At 38.0% G+C, this 22,606-nt stretch overlaps 1 protein-coding gene across 1 annotated transcript in view; it reads right to left on the bottom strand.

The window, feature by feature from the left end:
- Positions 1-2,532: 2,532 nt before the first annotated feature.
- SNX6 (sorting nexin 6) overlaps positions 2,533-22,606 on the bottom strand; it is a 50,554-nt gene continuing 30,480 nt past the window's right edge. The window contains exons 9-14 of the mRNA XM_063089057.1: positions 20,661-20,736; positions 18,766-18,805; positions 16,325-16,411; positions 11,641-11,800; positions 11,466-11,551; positions 2,533-4,365 (exon numbers count right to left, since the gene is read on the bottom strand). Of these exons, the coding sequence (XP_062945127.1) occupies positions 4,312-4,365; positions 11,466-11,551; positions 11,641-11,800; positions 16,325-16,411; positions 18,766-18,805; positions 20,661-20,736 (503 nt within the window). The 3' untranslated portion in view covers positions 2,533-4,311. The remainder of the gene's footprint in view (positions 4,366-11,465; positions 11,552-11,640; positions 11,801-16,324; positions 16,412-18,765; positions 18,806-20,660; positions 20,737-22,606) is intronic.

A 22,606-nucleotide genomic window follows, 5' to 3' on the forward strand; every position in this document is an offset into this window, starting at 1 on the left:
GGCTTGGGTCTTCTCTCGTGGACTCGGGAGACCAGGCAAGACCCCAGCCATCTAGAAAGGCCTTTCGGGAGTGCTGGAAGGAGAGAAACTCCTGACTGCCTTTGAACATGTCCCCAGGAAGAAACAAGAGACTCTCTGTCATGTTTGGGCCACCATCCTGACATGGGACTTTCCTCCAGTCATACTGTTTCACCATCTTAAGTCCCTATGTCCCAGCCTGCCCTGAGCTCACTGCCACTGGGATAGAGGTACCGTGTGGTGGCACCTGATTCAGTAACCAACCGCCCCATCGCTCCTGCTCAGTCACAGGTCAGCTTGACTCTCGGGTCCAGACTCATCTTGCAGTGTGTGCAGGGCATCTGGTGGCCACTCCTTTCTTACCAACCGACCCTGATTTCTGTCCAGAGCATCAACGTGCCCAGCTGAAACGGCTCAATTTCCTGGCCGCAAAACACAGTTCTGACCGGTTAGACACAAGTCCCCAGGGAGATGAAAAGGCCGAGCCTCTTTTCAAAGAGGGTCTCCCCCTCCCCTCCACCTTTTTCTACCTGGAAGTCAGACTGAGGCCTGGAGGTGTAGCAGCCGACTCGGCACCTGGAGGGAACGGTCGCGCCAGGGAGAGCTTACACGTGGTAGAGCGGAGAGGACGAGCCGCCTGGTGAAGAATCTCATCAACAGCTGCACCAGCCCCAAACTGCTACTCCCGACCTTCTGGGCAGGGGAGAGAAATAACTCCTGCTTGTCTAAGCTGCTCGTTGTTTTAGATACCTGCAGCCAAGGTTATATCCTACCTAAATATAGAGAGTTCTCCACCAGTTTTTCTGTTGCGTGCCATTTCAACGGAAAGAGAGGGTGGGTGTGGGTGGAGGTGGACGTGTTCTGATCACAAGGTGATGTTAAGAGTCAGGGAGGATCTCGCGCCCTTGTTTTAAATCCTGGAATCACTCCCCGTTGTGAAAACCCCCCACAGCAGTCTTTCCTCTTAAGCAACTGCTCATGTCTCCCTCTCATCTTACTCATTCTCTTTTCTGCATCGTGCCCCACTTCCAAAAGATCGGTTTGAGCTCCACCTCTGTAGTTTTACTACAAGACATCAAGAACATTGTATAAGCTGTTCCAACCTAGGTACAGACGTCTCACCCAGCCTTTGAGCCTCACTGGCCCACAGGCCGACCCACTTTCTTTTTTTTTTTTTTTTTTTTTTTTTTTTAAAGATGACCGGTAAGGGGATCTTAACCCTTGACTTGGTGTGGTCAGCACCACGCTCACCCAGTGAGCGAACCGGCCATCCGTATATGGGATCCGAACCCGGGGCCTTGGTGTTATTAGCACCGCACTCTCCCGAGTGAGCCACGGGCCGGCCCCGACCCACTTTCTTTTGCAACTTCGACTCCAGCCATCCTTTCACCCTTATGCATAAGCCCCTCCCCCTGACCGCCCCAGGCTCCACCCCACAGTTGCCTCCCCAGGCCATTCCCACTGCCTGGGTCCCTCGGGGCAGAAAGCATCGCCTGAGGGAAGCCTGAGACCTCCCACAAGGTATACTCTGCTTCTGGCCTCCCAGAGGATTATCTTGGAATACCGTACTAACCCTCTAGGGCAGTTGTGCATGCGCAGCTTTTTCTCTGTCGCTAGGTGTCTTTCTGTGTCACTTTTGTGTCGCCCGGGCACCAGATGGTCAAAAAATGTCGAATGAATGCCTCCACGCGACAGCAGTGAATCCAGGGCTGACCGTTATCATCGGGGACTATCAGTGGGCTGTGTAATTGTTCCGGAGGCCCGAAGAAATCTTTCCTTAGTATGCCCCCGAGGGAGCAATATACATCCTTTCCCTTATTTCTACCTCCTGTTAGTGAAAGGCCTTGCGTGGTGTGACTGTCAACTCAATGCGTCCTCATGAGGGACCTTCCCTCCTCTAATGTGTACAGTGGTCCCCCCTTATCCGTGGGGGACACCTTCCAAGACTCCCAGTGGATGCCTGAAACCGCGGATAGTACCGAACCCTGTATTCGTTCCCATATACGTACACAGCTGTGAGAACGTTTATTCTATACATCAGGCACAGCACTCTTGCGCTTTGGGGTCGTTATGAAGTCGAGTAAGGATTACTTGAAATTTCTTGGCAGTGGATCTGATAACCCAGGATCCGTAGCTTGGAGGAGCTGGACAAATGGACGATTCACGTCCAGGGCAGGGTGTGGCTGGATGTGGCTCATCATGCTACTCAGTACAGTGTGCAATTTTAAATTGATGGATTGTTTATTTCTGGAATTTCCCACTTAACATTTTCAGAGTGAAACCGCTGGAAGCGTGACCGCGGAAAAGGGGCTACTGTCCTGCTGTTTCCAGTCCGCCCCCAACCCCACTATGAGCACTCTAAAAACGTAGACCAGGGCCTAAGGGACGCACTTTCCACTCCACCCTCTTCTGAAAAGACCACCGCGCTAAAAACGCAACAGCCAACGGATAAGCAAGCGTGGTATATAGTCTCTGGCCTTGTACTTGCTCGCTCTCAGCATTTACACAGTGTCGTCACATTTCCAAAAGGCGGTACCAACATTTATTAATCCTCACAACACCCCTGTGAGGTAGGTCAATATGTCCTTTATAGTAGAGAACGGAGGCAGAAGTCAAGCGAACCTGCCCAAACCTGATTGAGGTCACAAGGGCAGCCAGCGAAGGGGCTGGACCTGAATTCAGAACATCTCACGGGCATACTATTACCATTGAAGGGTACGTGTATGACGAAACTCACAGATCTCTCAGCGAACAACAGAAAAGTCAGCAGTTCAAGTAGCAATGGGGAATGTCAATTAACTAGCACATGTGTGAGGCACGAAAACATGCTGCTGAGAAAGGCTGGAATGATCACGGCTGGCGATGAGATGGAGACCAGGCATTCTTCAGAATGGTGTGGGAAAATGTAAACAAACTAGGAACCCACCCAAAGGGTGACTAGCCCAAATGCCCGTGGTTTCCAAATGGGAGAAAAGAGAAAAAGACAGTGGAAAAATCCAACTACTCAATCTAACTTTAAACTGTGAATGGCAATAATGTTCATTCACATTAGAAAGGCCAATAATATTTGTAACGTAAGTATTGGCAGCTAATATCCTATCTATACACCATTTTTTTCCCCAAATATTCCATTGTATTTCCCTCACAGATAAGTGCTACTCCTATAGCAGATCTCCTTTCCTGTACATACCAATCTGTATATCGGCATGATAACTACCAAGTGGCTCAGTGGTATATGTCTCATGGTTAACTGGCTGCTGAGCTGAGGACAGAATCCAGGAAACCATAACAGACTGTATTCTGCTCCTGTATTTCAGAAAAAGCTATCTGTAACCTGTCTCTGCCCAACTACACCTTCTGTGAAGAACACCCAGAGGAGCAGTTCATTCTTTTGTAAAGGGATTGGTGAACTTGGTTCAATATGCCATTTTAAAAGAAATAGAACAAGAAAAACTAAGACCTGCAATGTAAAGCATAATACAGGAGTAGATTTGTTACAGCTACTCCAAATTTTAGAGTGCTACAATGACCACAGAGTTAAAAACTATCACTGTTATCGCTGTTTATTTTACAATAATTGGTTTAGTCTACAAGTTTAAGGCAAACATACTAATGCATTTGCTTTTCTTCAGAAATCATACTTATAAAGATTACATAAAATCTGTCCCCAAACTTTGTTCATTAATTAAAAATAAGTCTGATTAAGATGCTTTACCAGGATACACGAATGAACTAAGGTGGCATACAATGCTTTTTAAAAAAAAAATTCAAGGGCTGACTGGTTAGGTCAGTGGATAACAGCGTGGTGCTGATAACACCAAGGTCTAGGGTTCGATCCCTGTACTAGCCAGCCACCAAAAACAAAAAAACAAAACAAAAAAATTCAAGAAAGGCAATCATTATCTTGTTTGTACAATGCATTTTGAAAGAATTCAACTTCAGAAATTATTTAAAGGTAAATAAGATTGGCAGCCATAAGGAATAATATTTATAAAATAAACACAGTTACAAAGGCTAATTATTAAAAAAAGACCGAACTTTGGACTTCTGAGGAGGACGAGTGTACGATTATGGACAAACGTCCCAGGAACACAGTGCAGCATTACACCACACAGGCTGGTATTGCCTGTGCACGGTGCCGCTCCATTGTTTGTCAGAAAAAGATGAGTAGATGCACTTTGTCAGCTGTTGTTCTGTTTGTTTCCAGTGAGCATAAATGCCTAATATCATTAAGAAAACAAAAATAACATTTGAAGGAAGGCAGCCCTTTTTAACAGGAAGGTGGAGTGTGGCTTATGTGTCTCCATTTAACACTGCCAGACAGTTCTGCAGCAACTGTAGGTTACCCTAAAAAGGAAGAGAAAATAAATTATGAATTTCTTTAGTTCAAATAGCTTGGAAGAATTTTATTAAAAATACATAGGGCTGACCGTGGCTCACTTGGGAGAGTGTGGTGCTGATAACATCAAGGTCACGGGTTCGGATCCCTACATAGGGATGGCCGGTTAGCTCACTTCGGAGAGCGTAGTGCTGACAACACCAAGTCAAGGGTTAACACCGGCCAGCCACATGCACACACACACACAAAAAGATTTTTTTGTTAGCCGGCTGGTATGGGAATCTGAACCAACTGAGCTAACCAGCCAGCCCAAGATATCAGAATTTTGGAAATAGCCATTCATTATATACAAATAAAGGTTTAAAGACATAAAATTATATATAATTTGTTTCATTTACAATGTTTTCCGTGGGGTCCAAGGGCCTCAGCCACATCCCTCTAACATCTGCATCCAGCTCAGTGATGACTGCATCTGGAAATGCCCTGGGCTCTGGGGTTGGGGGGGAGCCAAGGGTCTCAGCCACACACCCCTGAAGTCCACATCCAGCCAGGCCACAACCAAACTGCTGCTGGAAGCCCCCTGGGCTCCCCTGCTGAAATGAGGGGGGTGCCACAGGCCTTGATCATAACTCCCCTTCCTCTTCCTTCCACCCTATCTCCTCTCCCTCCCCCCAACTGCTCTGCAACATTGTAGAATAAAAAAAAATTTTTTTTAATTAATTAAAAACAACACAAAAATAATGTTTCCCACATACTGGATTCTTCAGTAGATAAATTTCTATCTAGACCGATACTAATGTTTTGGATTATCTAACATGTTCTAGTGAGGATAAAATATGACCTTGTGTCCAAGTTTAACTACTGAAAAATTTCTGATTGTATGATAGGTTCTTATTCCTTCCCTTTAGCCATTACAATATATATTAGCATAGATTTAAGGTTTTTATAAAAATAGTAAGATTACATACAAAAATATTCTATAAAATTCATACCTAAGTAGCCATTTGTAAAACATGTGAACTTGCATCCCAATTTAGAGACATATGTAAAGACAAATGTATTGCCTTTTACATTAATATTATAATTTGTTACATTAATATGTAAAAGTGGTGAATGGAAAGCTCTTCCTTCCAACAGAAAGTCAACTAAGATGCATAAAGAAAATGAAATTAGAAAATCAACATTTGGCAACCACTGTAATAATAACTGATTCAGGTAAGAATCATCAATGGATGATAAAATCAGTGTGGAGCTGCACTGCCAATACTGTAGCTATTAGTATGGGTAGCTATTTAAAATTTAAATTTCCTTTAATTAAAACTAAATAAAATTAAAAACTCAGTTCCTCAGTGGCACTACCCACATTTCAAGTGTTTGATAGCCACATATGACTAGTGGCTACCATATTAGACTGTGCTGATTATAGCATGTCTTCACTGTTGCACGAAGTTCTACTGGAAAGCAGTGGTTAAGTGATGGGATATTTACACAGTCCCAAAGTATCTCCCCACAGAACACTTATTAATTCTGAAAAGTATAAATCAGCAACTTTGCCACTGAGAAATCTGCAGTTAACAATGCCAGTAAGGCAACTAACTAACTGACAGCATGGGCCTCCTGGTCTGATACAATGAGAAGATCTGAGCACCACCTCTATGGTATTCCTGCCAGAAGTGCATATAACCTAAACCCAAACTTTAGGGAACATCAGACAAACCCAAATTGAGGGACATTCTATAAATAGGCCTGTGCTCGTCAAAAATGTCAGTGTTATGAAATACAAACACTTGAGAATGTTTCCAGATTAAATAAGTCTAAAAAGATATGTGCACTAAGTGCAACACATTATCTTGTATTTCCTTTTGCCATTAAGAACAGTATTGGGACACTTGGCAGAAGGTGAATAAGGTCTGTGGATTAGACAAGGTCACTGTATCAATAGTAATCTTTCTAATGGTACTATGGGTTTGCAAGAGAACTACTTGGTTTTAGTCATACTGAAGGGTTTACGAGTGAAGAGGCAGAGAAAAAAATTGGTGTCTACAAGGGTGTGTGTGTGTGTGTGTGTATGTGTGTGTAAAGAGAGGAGGAGGAGGGAGGAAAGGAGGGGGAGAGAGAGAGAGGGAAAAAGAATAAAGCAACTATGATAATATGCACATTTGGAGAATCTGGGTGAAGAGTATCCAAGAATTACACGTATTCTTCCTGCAACATTTCTGGAAGTCTAAAATTAAGTAAAAAATAAAATTAAAAATTAAAAATTAAATTTTAAGTGGTAAGGTTACTGTCAATTTTTTTGCCAGTATAACAACAGAATTGTGACAAATGACTGTGAGCCTCTCTTTTTATATCTGAGAAATTATCTTCTTAAAGGTATATTTCCGAAGTGGCACTGCTGGGCCAAAAGATGTACATTCTGCATTTTGACACACTGCTAAACTGCCCTCCAAAAGGGTGTATACTAGTCCACAATTTACCAATGGGAAATAACAGTGCTCTCTGCACACCTTTGATAGTTTGCTTCATCACTTTTTCTTTTCCTGCCCTTACTGTACATTTTATACTTCATTAATAAAGAATCTGAGATTATTTTCAAGGACACAAAAGTGACCTACCTACCTAGTTTTCCATTATAACCAGGTTTCAGTTATGTGGCAAGACATAGTTATAATAAATGAAATCCAAAGTAGTTTCAAACTATCTTACTGAAAATTTTATTAACATCTAGTGTCTTTGGAACAATTTATGTGAATTCTGGAATCAAAATGGGACTGTTCAGATTCATAAAATCATTAAGAAATCTCAGACTCCGGGTTTCTCAACCTTGGCACTGCTGACATTTTGGGCTATATAATCCTTTGTTGTGGGGAGCCATCCTGTGCACTGTAGGAAGTTTAGCAGCATCCCTGGCCTAAGTCCACCACATACTGATAATAACCACAACCCGTCAGTTGTGACAATCACAAATGTCTCCAGATATTGTTAAATGTTCCGGGGGGGGGGGGGGGCAAAAATGCCTCTGGTTGATAATCACTTGAATAGAAATAACAACTATCAGAAATCTGAATACACAGATCTCATTTCAGAAAGGCTTTGAAAAAGTACAAAATCCCAAGCCGGCCCGTGGCTCACTTGGAAGAGTGTGGTGCTGATAACACCAAGGCCCCAGGTTCGGATCCCATATAGGGATGGCTGGTTAGCTCACTGGGTGAGCATGGTGCTGACAACACCAAGTCAAGGGTTAAGATCCCCTTACCGGTCGTCTTTTAAAAAAAAAAAAAAAAAGTACAAAATCTGGAAATCAGAGGCTGACATCAATCATAGCAGGAGTCAGCAAACTTTTCCTGTAAAAGGCTAAATGGTAAATATTTTAGCTTTGAGAGATATTTGGTCTCTGTTTCAACTACTCCACTCTGCTGTAGTAATATGAAAACAACCACAGACAAAGAATAAATGAATGAGTTTAGATGTATTCTTTTTTTTTTCCCAAAAGATGACCGGTAAGGGGATCCTAACCCTTGACTTGGTGTTGTCAGCACCACGCTCTCCCAAGTGAGTCAACCAGCCATCCCTATACAGGGATCCGAACCCGCGGCCTTGGTGTTATCAGCACCACTCTCTCCCAAGTGAGCCACGGGCCGGCCCCAAGTTTAGCTGTATTCTAAAAAACTTTACTTATAGATACTTAAATTTGAATTTTATATAATTATCACATCATGAAATACTATTCTTTTATTTTACAACCATCTAAAAATATGAATACTGTAGTGCTGATAACACCAACATCAAGGGTTCAGATTCCCTTACTGGCCAGCCAAAAAAATTAAATTCTATTAAATTAAAATATGAATACCATTCCTGGCTCACAGGCTGTACAAAAACAGACAGGCTGTATTTTGCCAACCCCCGATTTCTAACAAAATTCTCTTTAGTTTTTACTTTTTTGGTGGACAGTACAGGGATCAAACCCCAGACCTTGGTGTGAGCACCACACTCTAACCAACTGAACTAACTGGCCGGCTTCTAGCAAAATTCTTGGAAGTTCACAATCTTTTTGGTGGCTGGCTGGAACAGGGATCTGAACCCTTGACCGTGGCATTCATGACCTCTTTATTTATTTTTTTGGCAGTTGGCCAGTATGGGATTGACCTCTTTAAAAAGAACAAAAACAGTGAACATTAGAAACCACCACAGGTTCAGCAAATCATGCCAAGCTTATCAAAACATTTTCTTTTGACAGGGTTATGAGACCAGGAAATCAGACAACAAAACATCTTGATTTTGATGTTGAATTTGGTACTCCTTATATCTTTCACAAATAAAATGTAGAAATAAACACTATGAATAGATGAATTCATAACAATTAGAATAACTATAACCCTATAACCAAAGAATATGAATTAATAAATCATTGCCAATTAGTATAAAAAAGAAGGGAACTAAAAATATAGGCTTTTTTGGTGCCAGGTATTTTTGCATATTTAAAATTATATTAACAGATGTTCCTGTGGTCCTTTTTACTGTTTTTTTATTTTACTTTATTTTTACTTATTTATTTATTTATTTTTAAAGATGACTGGTAAGGGGATCTTAACCCTTGACTTGGTGTTGTCAGCATCACACTCTCCCAAGTGAGCTGACCGGCCATCCCTATATAGGGATCCGAACCCAGGGCCTTGGTGCTATCAGCACCACACTCTCCCATGTGAGCCACAAGCCAGCCCTTTAATTTTTTTTAAATCAAAACTTCGATGAAGACATAAAAGGTAAGTTCACACAAATTACAAATGTCCATCACTTAGGAGAAATAATTAGTATGATAATCGACAATAAAATCGAATGCAAGTTTCAAAAAAATCTTGATAAGCTAGGCTAAAAGTAGTAACCTAAAATTTAACAAACGTAAATGCAAAGTGTGCCATTACTTTTAAAAAAATCAACAACAAATGAAAAGTTCTGGAGATCTGTCGCACAACAATATGAATATACATAACACTTAAAAATGGTTAAAATGCTAAATTTTGTATTATGTTTTTTACTGCAATTAAAAACATTATTAGAAAATAATTAAACATACACTACAGGGTGGAGGTTCAAGAATTGACTTATAAGAAAATAAAAGGTATGATTATAATGTGATTATAAGCCAAACCAAGCTGGTGCAATATGGCAGCTAAACTCTCTTATACATATAAAACATGCTGTAAAAGGAAGTGTTTCCACTTCGGGGTGCAACATTTTAAAAGTGCAATGACAGGAGGATAACAATATTATAAAAAGCTTGTCAAGGTATATGGAAAGAAAAATATTTAGCCTTAAGGATGTCTACCCTGGAGGAGAAAAGATATAAAGGGAATATAAAGTATTCAAATATCTGAAGGGCTAAACTATAAAGAATTAAACTTATGTTTATCATTTCACATAACAAAACTAAGACCAACAGGTCAAAGTTACCAGATATAGATGCTCATTACAGGGAGTCCCAAAATTCTTATGTAGTTTTACACTTTTATAACTTTAGAAGTGGGGCTGGCCAGTTAGCTCATTTGGTTATAGCATGGTGCTGATAACACCAAGGTCAAGGGTTCAGATACCCATACTGGCCAGCCACCCCCCCCCCAAAAACCTTTAGAAGTGTAAATGTTATAAATGTACCCAAAATAGCATTTAAAAGTTCATTTAATTTCTTTTATACTTCTTTGGTTTTGGGAATTTTGAATACATTTTTAATTTTCAGTTCTCTCTGAAGACAGCAAATATTAAATAAATTTTTAAATGATGTTTTTATAAAGGAAGGCTTTTTTAAAAAAACAATTAGTCAAAAAATGATACTAGTTTCCATATTAAGTATAGTACTAGATTCTTTCAGAGCTGACCATTAGGGATTCTTACCTGAATTAAATTATCTTTAAATTCCCTCTCAATTATAAGATTCTTTATTGTTAAAAATACTATGAAGTTTGGGCCTAGGTTTATCCTTACATTACCTACAAGAAGGGACTTAATTTGAAGTACTTATCCATAGGCTGTATGTTCCAAGACCTCCCGTGAATGCCTGAAACCACAGATAGTACTAAACCCAATATAAATACTATGTTTTTTTCCTATACATACATACATACCTATCATAAAGTTTAATTTATAAATTAGGCACAGTATTCCTTTGTTTTAGGGCCATTATTAAGTAAAATAAGGGCTACATGAACACAAGCACTGACATACCACAACAGTCAATCTGATAACTGAGCCAGCTTTTAAGTGACTAACAGGCGGTAGCATATACAACATGGATACACTGGACAAAGGAATGATTCTCCTTCTGGGGGAATAGAGTGGGATGGTGTGAGATTTCATTATGCTACCTGGGATGACATGCATTTTAAAACTTATAAGTTGTTTGTTTCTGCAATTTTCCATTTAATATTTTTGGATCGCAGTTGACCATGGGTAACTGAAATCGTTGAAAACAAAACTGTGGACAAGAGAGGACTACTGTAAACAAATATTGTAAAAAAGACCAGAGGGAAGATATTTATTTACTTAAGCCAACTATTTTGAAGCAATGAAATAATCTTGGGGGCCGGCCCATGGCTCACTTAGGAGAGTGTGGTGCTGATAACACCAAGGCCATGGGTTTGGATCCTATATAGGGAAGGCTGCTTCGCTCACTAGCTGAGCATGGTGCTGCCAACACCAAGCCAAGGGTTAAGATCCCCTTACTGGTCATCTTTATATAGGATTTAAAAAAAAAAAAAAGAAAGAAAGAATCTTGGAAAACATAATTTCAATTCAGGAATAGTTCTTACAGCATTCTTGTAGAAGGCAATTGTCATTAAAGGATTATCAATTTCATAACTGAGTCATCACTCTTTTTTTATTTTTATTTATTTACTTTTTAATTTTTTTGACCAGTAAGGGGATCGCAACCTTCAGCACAGTGTGGTCCGCACCACGCTCAACCAGTGAGCATACCAGCCATCCCTACATAGGATCTGATCCTGCGGCCTCGGTGCACCCAGCACCACACTCTCCCGAGTGAGCCATGGGGCCGGCCCACTGAGTTATCTCTAAATTACATATAATTATTCGATCTTTAATATGAGACTACCTTTGCATGCTTCAGTTCTAACTCTGCCAGTTCCACTAAATTCTTTCGGAATGCAGCAACTCTTCTTGTCTTAAAATCTATTAGTTCTGTGAACAAAGGAAATTAGAATTAACTATTTTAATTTACATAATAGTCATAAAGGATACCTTGTGATTTAAGGTTAATATAATAGTACCTTGTTTTGCAGATTCAGATATTTTTTCAAATTTCTGACAACATAACTGTTGGGAAGTTTCAGCTTGCAGAACATCTTTATTTTTTGCTCTTGCTTTATCCAGTGCTTTATTAGCATTTTCATAATCCACCAGTGACCTAGATCTTCGATAGAGGAGATCCTATAAAATAGAATGCTTTAGAATAATATATGCTGCATGTTTCTAGTAGTATACTCAACCAACACAAGAACTAACACTTACACAGTGAATACTACATGCCAGTTACTCTTGTTTTTTAATATCAGCTTTTTTTTCTCCCCCTGGCTGCTGGCTGGTATGAAGATCTGAACCCTTGACCTTGGTATTATCAGCTCCATGCTCTCCCTAATGACCTAACCAGCCAGCCTCTATAACAGCTTTATTGAGATACAATTCACATACCACACAACTCCTCCATTTAAAATATACAATTCTATGGTTTTTTGTATGCTCACAGTTAGTAACCATCATTACAATCAATTTTAGAACATTTTCATCATCCAAAAAGAAACCTCAGGGCCAGCCTGTGGCTCACTCGGGAGAGTGTGGTGCTAATAACACCAAGGCTATGGGTTCGGATCCTATACAGGGATGGCCAGTTTGCTCACTGGCTGAGCGTGGTGCTGACAACACCAAGCCAAGGGTTAAAATCCCCTTACCGGTCATCTTAAAAAAAAAAAAAGAAAGAAACCCCATACCCATGAACAACCACTCTCTACTTCCCCAGCATCCAACCCTAGACAAACCATCAATCTGCCTTCTGCCTGTATAGATTTGCCTATTCTGAACATTTCATAAAAAGGGAATCATATGTGTTTTTTTTGGTCTGGCTTCTGTCACTTAGCATAATGTTTCAAGTTTATCAATGTGGCATGAATCAGTACTTCATTCCTTTCTATTGCTGAATAGTATTTCATTGTAGGATATGTTATATTGATTTATTCATTCATCAGTTCATAGGCATTTGGTTTTATTTCCACTTTTTGGCTATAATGAGTAATTCTGCTATGAACATTTGCATGTGTTTGTATAAACGTGAAACATGTTTTCATTTCTCTTTCATTTCTCATTAGCTAGGAGTGGAATTGCTGGATCATATGGTAACTCTATACATTAAACCTTTTGAGAAACTACCAGACTGTTTCAAAGTGGCTGCAAATTTTACATTCCCACAAATACCATTTAAGTGTTCCAATTTCTCCACATCCTTGCCAACATTTGTTATGTCTTTTTGATTAAAGCCACTTAGTGGGTGTGAAGTGATATGCTGTAGTTCTGATTTCCATTTCTCTGATGGCTAATGACATTGAGCATTATCTCATGTGTGTTTATTGGCCATATTGTATATCTTCTTTGGAGAAATATTTATTTAAGTCCTTTGCCCATTTTTTAACTGGGCTATTATATGAGGTCCAGTTTATTGTTTTTTCTTCTCTTTTCTTTTTTTTAAAAAGATGACCGGTAAGGGGATCTTAACCCTTTACTTGGTGTGGACAGCACCATGCTCACCCATTGACCTAAACGGCCATCCCTATATGGGATCTGAACCTGTGGCCTTGGTGTTATCAGCACCACACTCTCCCAGTGAGCCATGGGCCGGCCCCAAGTTTACTGTTTTTTTCTTTGGTTGCTGTGTTTAAACCATTGCCTAATCCAAGGTCATAAAGATTTATGTCTGTGTTTCCTTCTAAAAGTTTTATAGTTTTAGCTCTTACATTTAGGTCTTTAATCTATTTTGAGTTGATTTTTATACATAGTGAGTAAGGGGTCCGAGTTCATTCTTTTCCATGTGCCTATACATTTATTCCAATACCAATAGCTGAAGTCTACTCTTGCCCCCATTGATTGTCTTAGCGCCATTTCAAAAATCAATCGACTGTCTCAGCAAAGTAGAAATAGGGGGAAACTTCCTCAACTTCATATAGAACATCTACAAAATGAAAACTTATGTCCACACAAAAACCTTCACATGAATGTTTATAGCAGCTTTATTCATAACTGCTGAAACATGGAAGCAACCAAGATGGTCTTCAGTAGGTGAATGGATAAACTGTGGTACATCCAGACAATGGAATATTAGTCAGTGCTAAAAAGAAATGAGCTATGAAGCCATGAAAAGCCATGGAAGAAACTTAAATGCATATTATTAAATGAAAGAAAGCATTGTGAAAAGGCTACATACTGTATGATTCCCACTACAGATGCTCCTCAACTTACAATGGGGTTTTGTCCCAATAAACCCATGTAAGCTGAAAATATCATTAAGTCAAAAATGTATTTAATACCTAACTTACTGAACGTCATAGCTTAGACTAACCTACCTTAAATGTGCTGAGAATACTTATATTAGCCTACAGTTGGGCAAAATTCTTCTAACCCAAAACCTATTTTACAACAAAATGTTGAGTGTCTCATGTAATGTACTGAACACTGTACTGAAGTGAAAAACAGAATGGTTGTAATGTATACTCAAAGTACAATTTCTACTGAATGCTTGTTGCTTGTACACCTTTGTAAAGTTGAAAAATTTGTAAGTCGAACCATTGTAAGTCAGGGACCATCTGTATATGACACTATGGAAAAGGCAAAACTGTGGAGGTAGTAAACAGAACAGTGGGAGCTGGCCAGTTAGCTCCCTTGGTTAGAGCATGGTGTTATAACACCAGGGTCAGAGGTTTGGATCCCCGTATGGCCTAGCCACTGAAAAATAAATAAATAAATAAAAAGAGGTAAAAATGGCAAATTTAGGGTTGGCTGGTTAGCTCAGTTGGTTAGAGTATGGTATTATAACACCAAGGTCAAGGGTTCATATACACATATGGCCAGCCACCAAAAACAAAAAAACAAAAAACCCCCCACAACAGTGGTTGCCAGGGGATGGGAGGAGGGAGGATTAATAGAGCAGAGGATTTTTAGGGCTGTGAAACTATTCTATACGATGATACTCTAACAGTGAACACGTCATTGTATATTTGTCCAAACCCATAGAATGTACACCTTTAATGGTGTGCCCTAATTAGACTATGGATTTTGTTGCCTGGCTTCTTTCACTCAGCAAAATTACTTTAAAATTCATCCATGTTGCATGTCTCTGTAGCTCATTCCTTTTTACTGCTGGGTAGTATTCCACTGAATGGCTATACCACTATCTGTTTATCCATTCACCTGTTGATAGGTGTTTGGGTTGTTGCCTATTTTCAGCTATTACAAATAAAGCTACTGTGAACAACTATATGGACACATGCTTTCATGCTCTTGGGTAAATACCTAGCTGTGAAATGACTGGATCATTGGATAGACATATGAGGATACTTCAAAAAGTTCATGGAAAATAGAATTAAAAGATAATATAAATCTTTCCATGAACTTTTTGAAGTGAACATAATATATTTAATTTTTTGGGAAACTGCAAAATTTTCAAATGTGTTGTACCATATTCCTACTAACAGTGTGAAAGTTCCAGTTGCTATGTATCTTTGCCAGGATTTTTTTCATTTTAGCCATTTAAACTGAGGTGTGCAGTGACGCCTTGTAGTTTTAATTTTGGACACTAAATTTTAATTATTTTTTTATGATTACTAAAAAATTTGGACTTTTTTTTTTTTTTTTGTCTTTTTCGTGACCGGCACTCAGCCAGTGAGTGCACCGGCCATTCCTATATAGGATCCGAACCTGCAGCAGGAGCGTCGCCACGCTCCCAGCGCCGCACTCTCCCGAGTGCGCCACGGGCTCAGCCCTGGACTTACTTTTAAAGCCAAGTTCTAAAAAGTTATTAACAACATTTTATAATAAAATAATGAATTTAAAGTCTTCAAAAGTGAACATTTTAACCCTGTCCATTCACTGTAAATCATTTATAAGACACAATTTGACTTAAAATTATTTGATACGGATAATTTCTAAGTACCTAAGTATTCAATGTAAATGGGTTATTGATAATTTCATAAAAATTATCAGCAACACTGATCTGATGGAAATTTTCTATATAGTATCTCGATTCATAAATTAACATTGAATTTGGAGTATCTGAGCCACTGAGTTTTCAGTGCTTTTTAGATATTTGCATTAAAAATTTTTTTGATTAGAGTTTTAATCTTGCACACAGACAGCATTCCAAAAGGAAACGTGAGTTGCCTCAAAGTAAAAACATGTTCTTGTTTTATGGCACTCTCACCTTCCATAAAGAACTTACATAGACCAAATTAGAAATCACTTAGTTATACAAATGTTATTTGGGGGTTTTGCTTTTTTTTTTGAGACTAGCCAAGTGCAGTATTGAGAATGGGGGAAAGAATAGAACAAGGACTTTGATCAGTAACTGACTGTGAACGATCAACTGAGACAACTTGATACCTTCTGACCAGCCTGGGGGTTTTACTTCTGTTTTTGCAGTCATTTTACTTGAAAAAATATACCAAATTTATTTAAAAAAGAAGTTCTAGATTATATAGTATCAGAAGTTTATACAGTAGAGGAAACTTTTATGTGGGGTTCCCTGATCTACAATTTCTAAAAGGATAAAAAATAATTCACACTTGAAAACATAATAATTTACAACCAGGAGATAAATAATCTTTAATAATCTTAAGTCTAACAATCTCTAAAGAAATGGCTTTTTGTAAAATAAAATAGCTCATTTAAAGAAACAATGAACAATGAAGTTACCTTAGCTGCTTGAGATTCTCTTAAGTAATATTTTAAAAGGTCAGAAAGTTTGAGGTCCTCATCAGCAGACACTCGTGCTTCTATTTTCTGAAAAAGGGGGAAAAACTGGGTATTTAAATCAGCAATCACATTCTGTACTTTCCTTAATAAATACTGTAAAAAATTAAATTTATAAGTAACCACAGTATCCATTCCTATCTTATGTAGGTTTCCTTCCCTTTTACTTCCTACTAGCCTGTTACTTTTCTTTGCAAGTCTGACAAAAAATGAATAGAAAAAAAGATTAGATCATGAAATTAGTGAATTTATGGAAACACTCTGCATTTGATTCAATTACTTGGCTATAACAAGTTTCAATATCATCTTCCAGCTTTCATTTGTATTTTCTCTCTGTTGATTTCAACGGCAATTGTATATGCTTTTAAAGTAATAAAGGCTAGTGATGGTAGACCAGGTAATTCAAACCAATGCTTTCACTGAGGACAACTAGAAAACCTAGTCAAAGCTTTAATAAAATGTGCTTGAAGACACCAAAGAGTCACCGATGAAGTAAGTTCAAGATGGGATGGAATGGGAAGTAGCCATGGCAGACTGAAAAGATGAGACATTTTCAGTATGGAGAGACAGGATAAAGAGAGATGTATCACATCAATCAAATGCAATAGGGGACTTGTTTGAACCCTGACTCAAATTACACTGTAAAAAGCCATTTATCAGACAATTGGTAAAATCTGTATATCGAATATTTGATAACATTAAGGGGAATCATTGACAATAGTATTGGCTATGTGCCAACCCTCCAGGGCCTCCCCACCCACCCAGCCACCCTGCCACCTTGATTGCAACCAGCCAGTGACAAAACACAGGGACAGGAATGCCAGCCCTTTCTTGCCTTATGTGGAATTCCTCTAATGAGCAACTCTGACTTGGGTGAGGACTGACTTTTGACCTGCCCGAAATGTTCTTAGAACTGAGCTACCGTCTGAGACTTTTCCTGCCCATTTCTCCTTCCTCTGCCCTCTCCTTTACAGGTGTCAGACCTGCCCTGCAGTCTGAGGCCTCTTCCTGCTTACCCCTCCTCCTCCCTCTTTTTTTTTTTTTTTTTTTTTTTTTTTTTTTTTTTTTTTTTAAAGATGACCGGTAAGGGGATCTTAACCCTTGACTTGGTGTTGTGAGCACCACGCTCAGCCAGTGAGCGAACCGGCCATCCGTATATGGGATCCGAACCCGGGGCCTTGGTGTTCTCAGCACCACACTCTCCCGAGTGAGCCACGGGCCGGCCCCTCCCTCTGTTCTTGACAATCAATCTCTTGCACATCTAATTCTATTTTGACGTCTGCTTCTCAGAGGACCTGAATTGACATAAGGCTATTTTGTGATAGGTTCCTATTCCTTTGATGTATATGCACAGAAAAACAACTATATTTTCCCAGAAAATGCTCACTGATACAAATATCAAAGGCAGAATAATGGGCTCTCTGGACCTCAGTATAATAACACTTATGTATTTTTCCTTAGTGAGAGAATATCTTTTTTTTTTCTTGTCTCCACTAAACATCACTCAATTGACAAGGTCATGATGAAATCAGATTTCTACACTAGACTAGCCACCACCACTCTCAGCTAAGTACCATTAAATATTTAACAAACATTTCCACTACTCTATCAACTGACAAAAATGTTAAATACGAGGGTACTTCAAAAAGTTCATGGAAAGATTCATATCTTTTGATGCTAGTTTTCCATGAATTTTTTGAAGTATCCTTGTATTATTGTATCTAGGGCTGATCCTTGAAAAATCACAATTACGTCAAAATTAAATTACTACTACCATGTGTGCAACCTTTCCACAGTTGTGCATCTGTCTCATACTGACACTACTCTCTCTTTTTTTTGGGGGGGGGGGCAGCTGGCTGGTACAGGAATTGAACCCTGAACCTTAGTGTTATCAGCACCATGCTTTAACCAACTGAGTAACCACCAGCCCAACACTACTCTCTTTTACACCAGCATGTCATGGGGGATCAAAAGCAATACAGTCTTGGTAAAGTTATAAACGAATCTAAGCCTTTCTTATGTTTTACATAGCCCCAGAAAAGGATCATTCTTCATAAAAATAAAGTTTCCATAATAAATAAGATATATGAACTTTTACACAAATACCAAAAGGCCATAAAAATTAAATTTCCTGAAAAATTCTCAATGGAATTCAAATCTGCCTCATCATCCTTCTGAGTATAGCCATCTTCCTCAGTAAAGTTAAGCACAGTAACAAGAAGTTAAATATTACTGTATGTGGAGATTTAGATCCTCAAAGATTAATTAACAGTAATTACTCATTTAAAAGTTTTCATTGTGGTAACATTTTTAAGTTGTACAATACAGTATTGTTAACTACTGGCACAATGTTGTTCAGAAGAGCTCTAGAATTTAGTACTTACTCTTGTTTTATCAAACAATTCTGAAACTTTGAGAAAAAACCTGGAAGGGAAAAATATTTTCATCAGAAGCTACATTGGAAATAATTTTCCATTTCAAATGTTCAGAGACTATGCCTCCAAACCATATTAATAATGAGCATTTTATAGTCTCATTACAGTAACATTCAATGGTCTTGTAACTGCAGACTTCATTTACTTCAACAAAAATCTCCCCGTACTTCCAACCATAACTGATTACTTGAAATCTGTCGTTACAGAATATCTGCCCATTTTATTTCAAGATGACAGTCTAAGCCATACATGAAACTTAAAATTTATCTTGATGTTCTTTAGTCATATGCCACACAATACTAAATAATGTCTACACCTTCGAAACTATTACAGAAATACAGAGCAATCACATCAAAAGAGACAAAAGGCTGACTTAAAGGAAAACACCAAAATTGGAGCAATTCTTAGTTATCTGATAGTTAGGTTTCTGTTGTTGTTGTTTTGGTGGCTGGCTGGTACGGGGATCCAAACCCTTGACCTTGGTGTTATAACACCTCACTCTAACCAACTGAGCTAACCAGCCAGTCCTGACAGTTATGTTTTAAACATTTCCAAACATAGTTGCTTTGTTCTGAAAGACAACAGAAATTAATAACCAATTTCTATCTCAGGATTCATCTTCACTTTGAACTAAATAGCCTGTCAAATGTTGATACAAATAAAAAGGATCCCAACACCAAATCATTACAGGGTACTCTGTAAAATAATTACAGATGGACATTATAATTGAATTAGGGCAAAAACTACTGAAAGCAAAAACACAATTTTATGAACTTTGCTTTACTGAAAAGAACTTGCTTTGACAGGTTTATGTTAGATAACACATGGCAAGGATGATTTTTTTCTTCTTATCAAAGACTTAAGTAACTCTCTGGGAAGGCAGCAGATTAATTAGTGTAAGGTATGGTACCTTGCTTTGCTGAAAAGCTGGCTTTTAAATATCTACTGAAACAGGATATACTAAAGAAAATTTCAAGGATGTGGTTTGAAGAAAGGCATAAACTATGAAAACAGTTTTCCCACCTAAAAATTACTTTAAAATGTTTGAATTATTTTTCAATAGAATTAAGTTTAAACAATATTATAAGAGCAACTAAAATTAACTACAGTTAAATTAAAATTAAAGTGAAAAAAACTAGCATAAAGTAAATAAAGAACAGCTGTGTAAGCAAACTTCTAGAGAGCTTTTTCTACACTAACATGCACAACACCTTCTCTGTTGGGTCACCCTAAGATTGCCCTAAGGTTCACTAAACTATAAAATCTAGAATAGAGGGCTGGTGGGTTAGCTCAGTTGGTTAGAGTGTGGTGCTGATAAAACCAGGGTCCAGGGTTCAGATCAATGTACCAGCCAGCTGCCAAAAAAAAAAAAATCTAGACTAGCCAATCTCTTTAAATAAAAAGTGAGAACTGATAGCATCAAATTTTACTTGAAAAGTCAATTTGGCCTCTAATGAAATAACAAATATACATGTATATTTTTTAATTCCAAAATAGCATTTCTTATTTATGATAAACTGTATCAAAACCTAAGAATACTCTGACATAAATTCTCTCTCCATCTCTTCCTCTCAATCTTATACACACACACAAATCAGCTCATTTTCATCAAATAACACATTGTAAATATTAAAATTATATATTTAAAGTCCATTTTTATTTCTCAGATTTAAAAAATGAGAAAGGAGGAGAAAAAATGACATTGACCCAAATTTATGAAGCTCCTTTCAATGTGTTTTGACAAAAATATTCTAAAATGCCTGCCTGAATTAGAAATACTGTGTGTGCCCAGGCTGCCAAAAGAAATTTTTCTCTGCTTTAATGTTTTTAATTAGAATCCTTACTTGCATATATCTGTAGAATCCTGAGTTCCTAAAGCATATAATGAAGAACCAATTCTATTGTAATCATCTGCAGCACCTATGGAGAAAGTTTTAAGAATTTAATGTATTTATTCATTGATTCAAAAATACTTACTGAGCACCTATCTAACAACTAACAATGTATAATATGAGATACCCAAAGTCTAGTAAACAACACAAACAACCATAAATACAATATAATGAATATTATATTAGATATAGGTAAAAACTGCTTTGAGAACAGGGGAAACATGATTCTACCTGAGTCATTCAGGGAAGGATTTATAGAAACTACAGAATGAGTTGGAGCTTGTAGGATGAGCAAATGTTTACCAGGCAAAGGGAGAGCATTTTGGATAAAGGGAACGCCACGGGTAAGGGCCAGGGAGACACAGAGGAGCACAGTATATGCAGAGAGCCTCGTGGGACTACAGTACTGCAGGGAACAAAGGGGAGTAGATGCAGCTAAAGATGGAAAAACTCAAAGCACTTTGGGAAAATAAGTCTGGTAAGCTAAGAGAGTCTGGATTTGATCTTGTGGGAATGGGTTTTACTAAACATTTTAAAACATAGTGGTAAAATCAACCAAAGAAAGATTTCAGATAAAAAATTTTGCTGCCTGGAGTTTGGACTAGAAGTGGAGAGACACAGAAGGCAGGGTGACCAGTCAGGAAAACTGCTGCAATACTCTGGTAATGGATAATGAGGGTCAGGATCCAGATAGTAGGAATAGTAGGAACAGAGTGGAGCTGACAAAGCTGAAATTAATTTAGGAAGTGTAACAAGTAGGATTTAGAAACAGTAGAGCTGAGGTAGGAAGGGAAATTATGGAGTTTGGGAAGCTAGATGAATGGTGGCACCTTTACCCTCAGGGGCTTCTAAAGCAAGGTACCCAACTTAAGAACAACACTCTTCCCAGGGCACACCCCACAGGCAACACAATTGTTAAGAAAAGATTATAATAGATGCTTCTCTTGGTTTCAGAAAAGGAACAGCACACAGCAATGGTCAAAAGCATGAACTTGGAACCAGGTCACCTGGGGTCCAATCCTAGCATCCCAACTTAACAAGCTGTATGACATATGACCTTGCGCATGTCACTTAAACTTGCCTTGTTTTCTTCATCTGGAAATGGGGATAATAACGGTAATCACCGCACATAGTTACTTGGAGGATTAAATGAGTTAATAAATATTACTATTATCTGGCACATAGTACAGTACTATGTAAATGTTTGCTATTATTAATTAATGAAGTCCAAGGCACTTTGTATGAAAATTCCTTATACAAGTAGTATTTTTACAAGTGTTTATTCCCTAACAAATAGTAATCCTTATATTATACTTATGTTGCACAATATTACATTCAACTGATAAGGCTGGAATATGGTGACTATTTACGTGTTATTTAAAGCTAATCTAATCTGATATCTTTTTATAAAGAAATTTTGAGTATAAACTTCAGACTCTGAATAACTTCTATACTTGAGATTCTTCACTATTATCTTAACCTAAAAGTTTAATTAAAAAAAAAAAAGTACTTAAAAATCACTTAAAGTTTAGTTTACTGAGAAGCAGGAATCAAAAACAATTTTTGTGTTCAATATCAAATACATTAATATTTTATGCTTAAATTGATCCTGAAATTATTTTTTAGAGCAAGAACTAACCTGAATTCTAATATCTGACTCGGAGAACACTACCATCTATAACTATTACATCATTATGTGATCACAGAAAATATGCAAATTGCCCTGATTTTATACATCAGAACTCAAAATGATATTGAAAAGCATAATTTTTCATACTCCAGGCTAAGTTCATTTATTATGAACAAATAGTTTTACTTCATATAATTATTTTATGATATAGGTTCACTATCATCTCTCTTAAAGTACCATTCCATTTGGCTAAATAAATAGAATTATT

Source organism: Cynocephalus volans, chromosome 3 (assembly GCF_027409185.1).
Source record: "Cynocephalus volans isolate mCynVol1 chromosome 3, mCynVol1.pri, whole genome shotgun sequence".
Taxonomy (NCBI): Eukaryota; Metazoa; Chordata; class Mammalia; order Dermoptera; family Cynocephalidae; genus Cynocephalus; species Cynocephalus volans.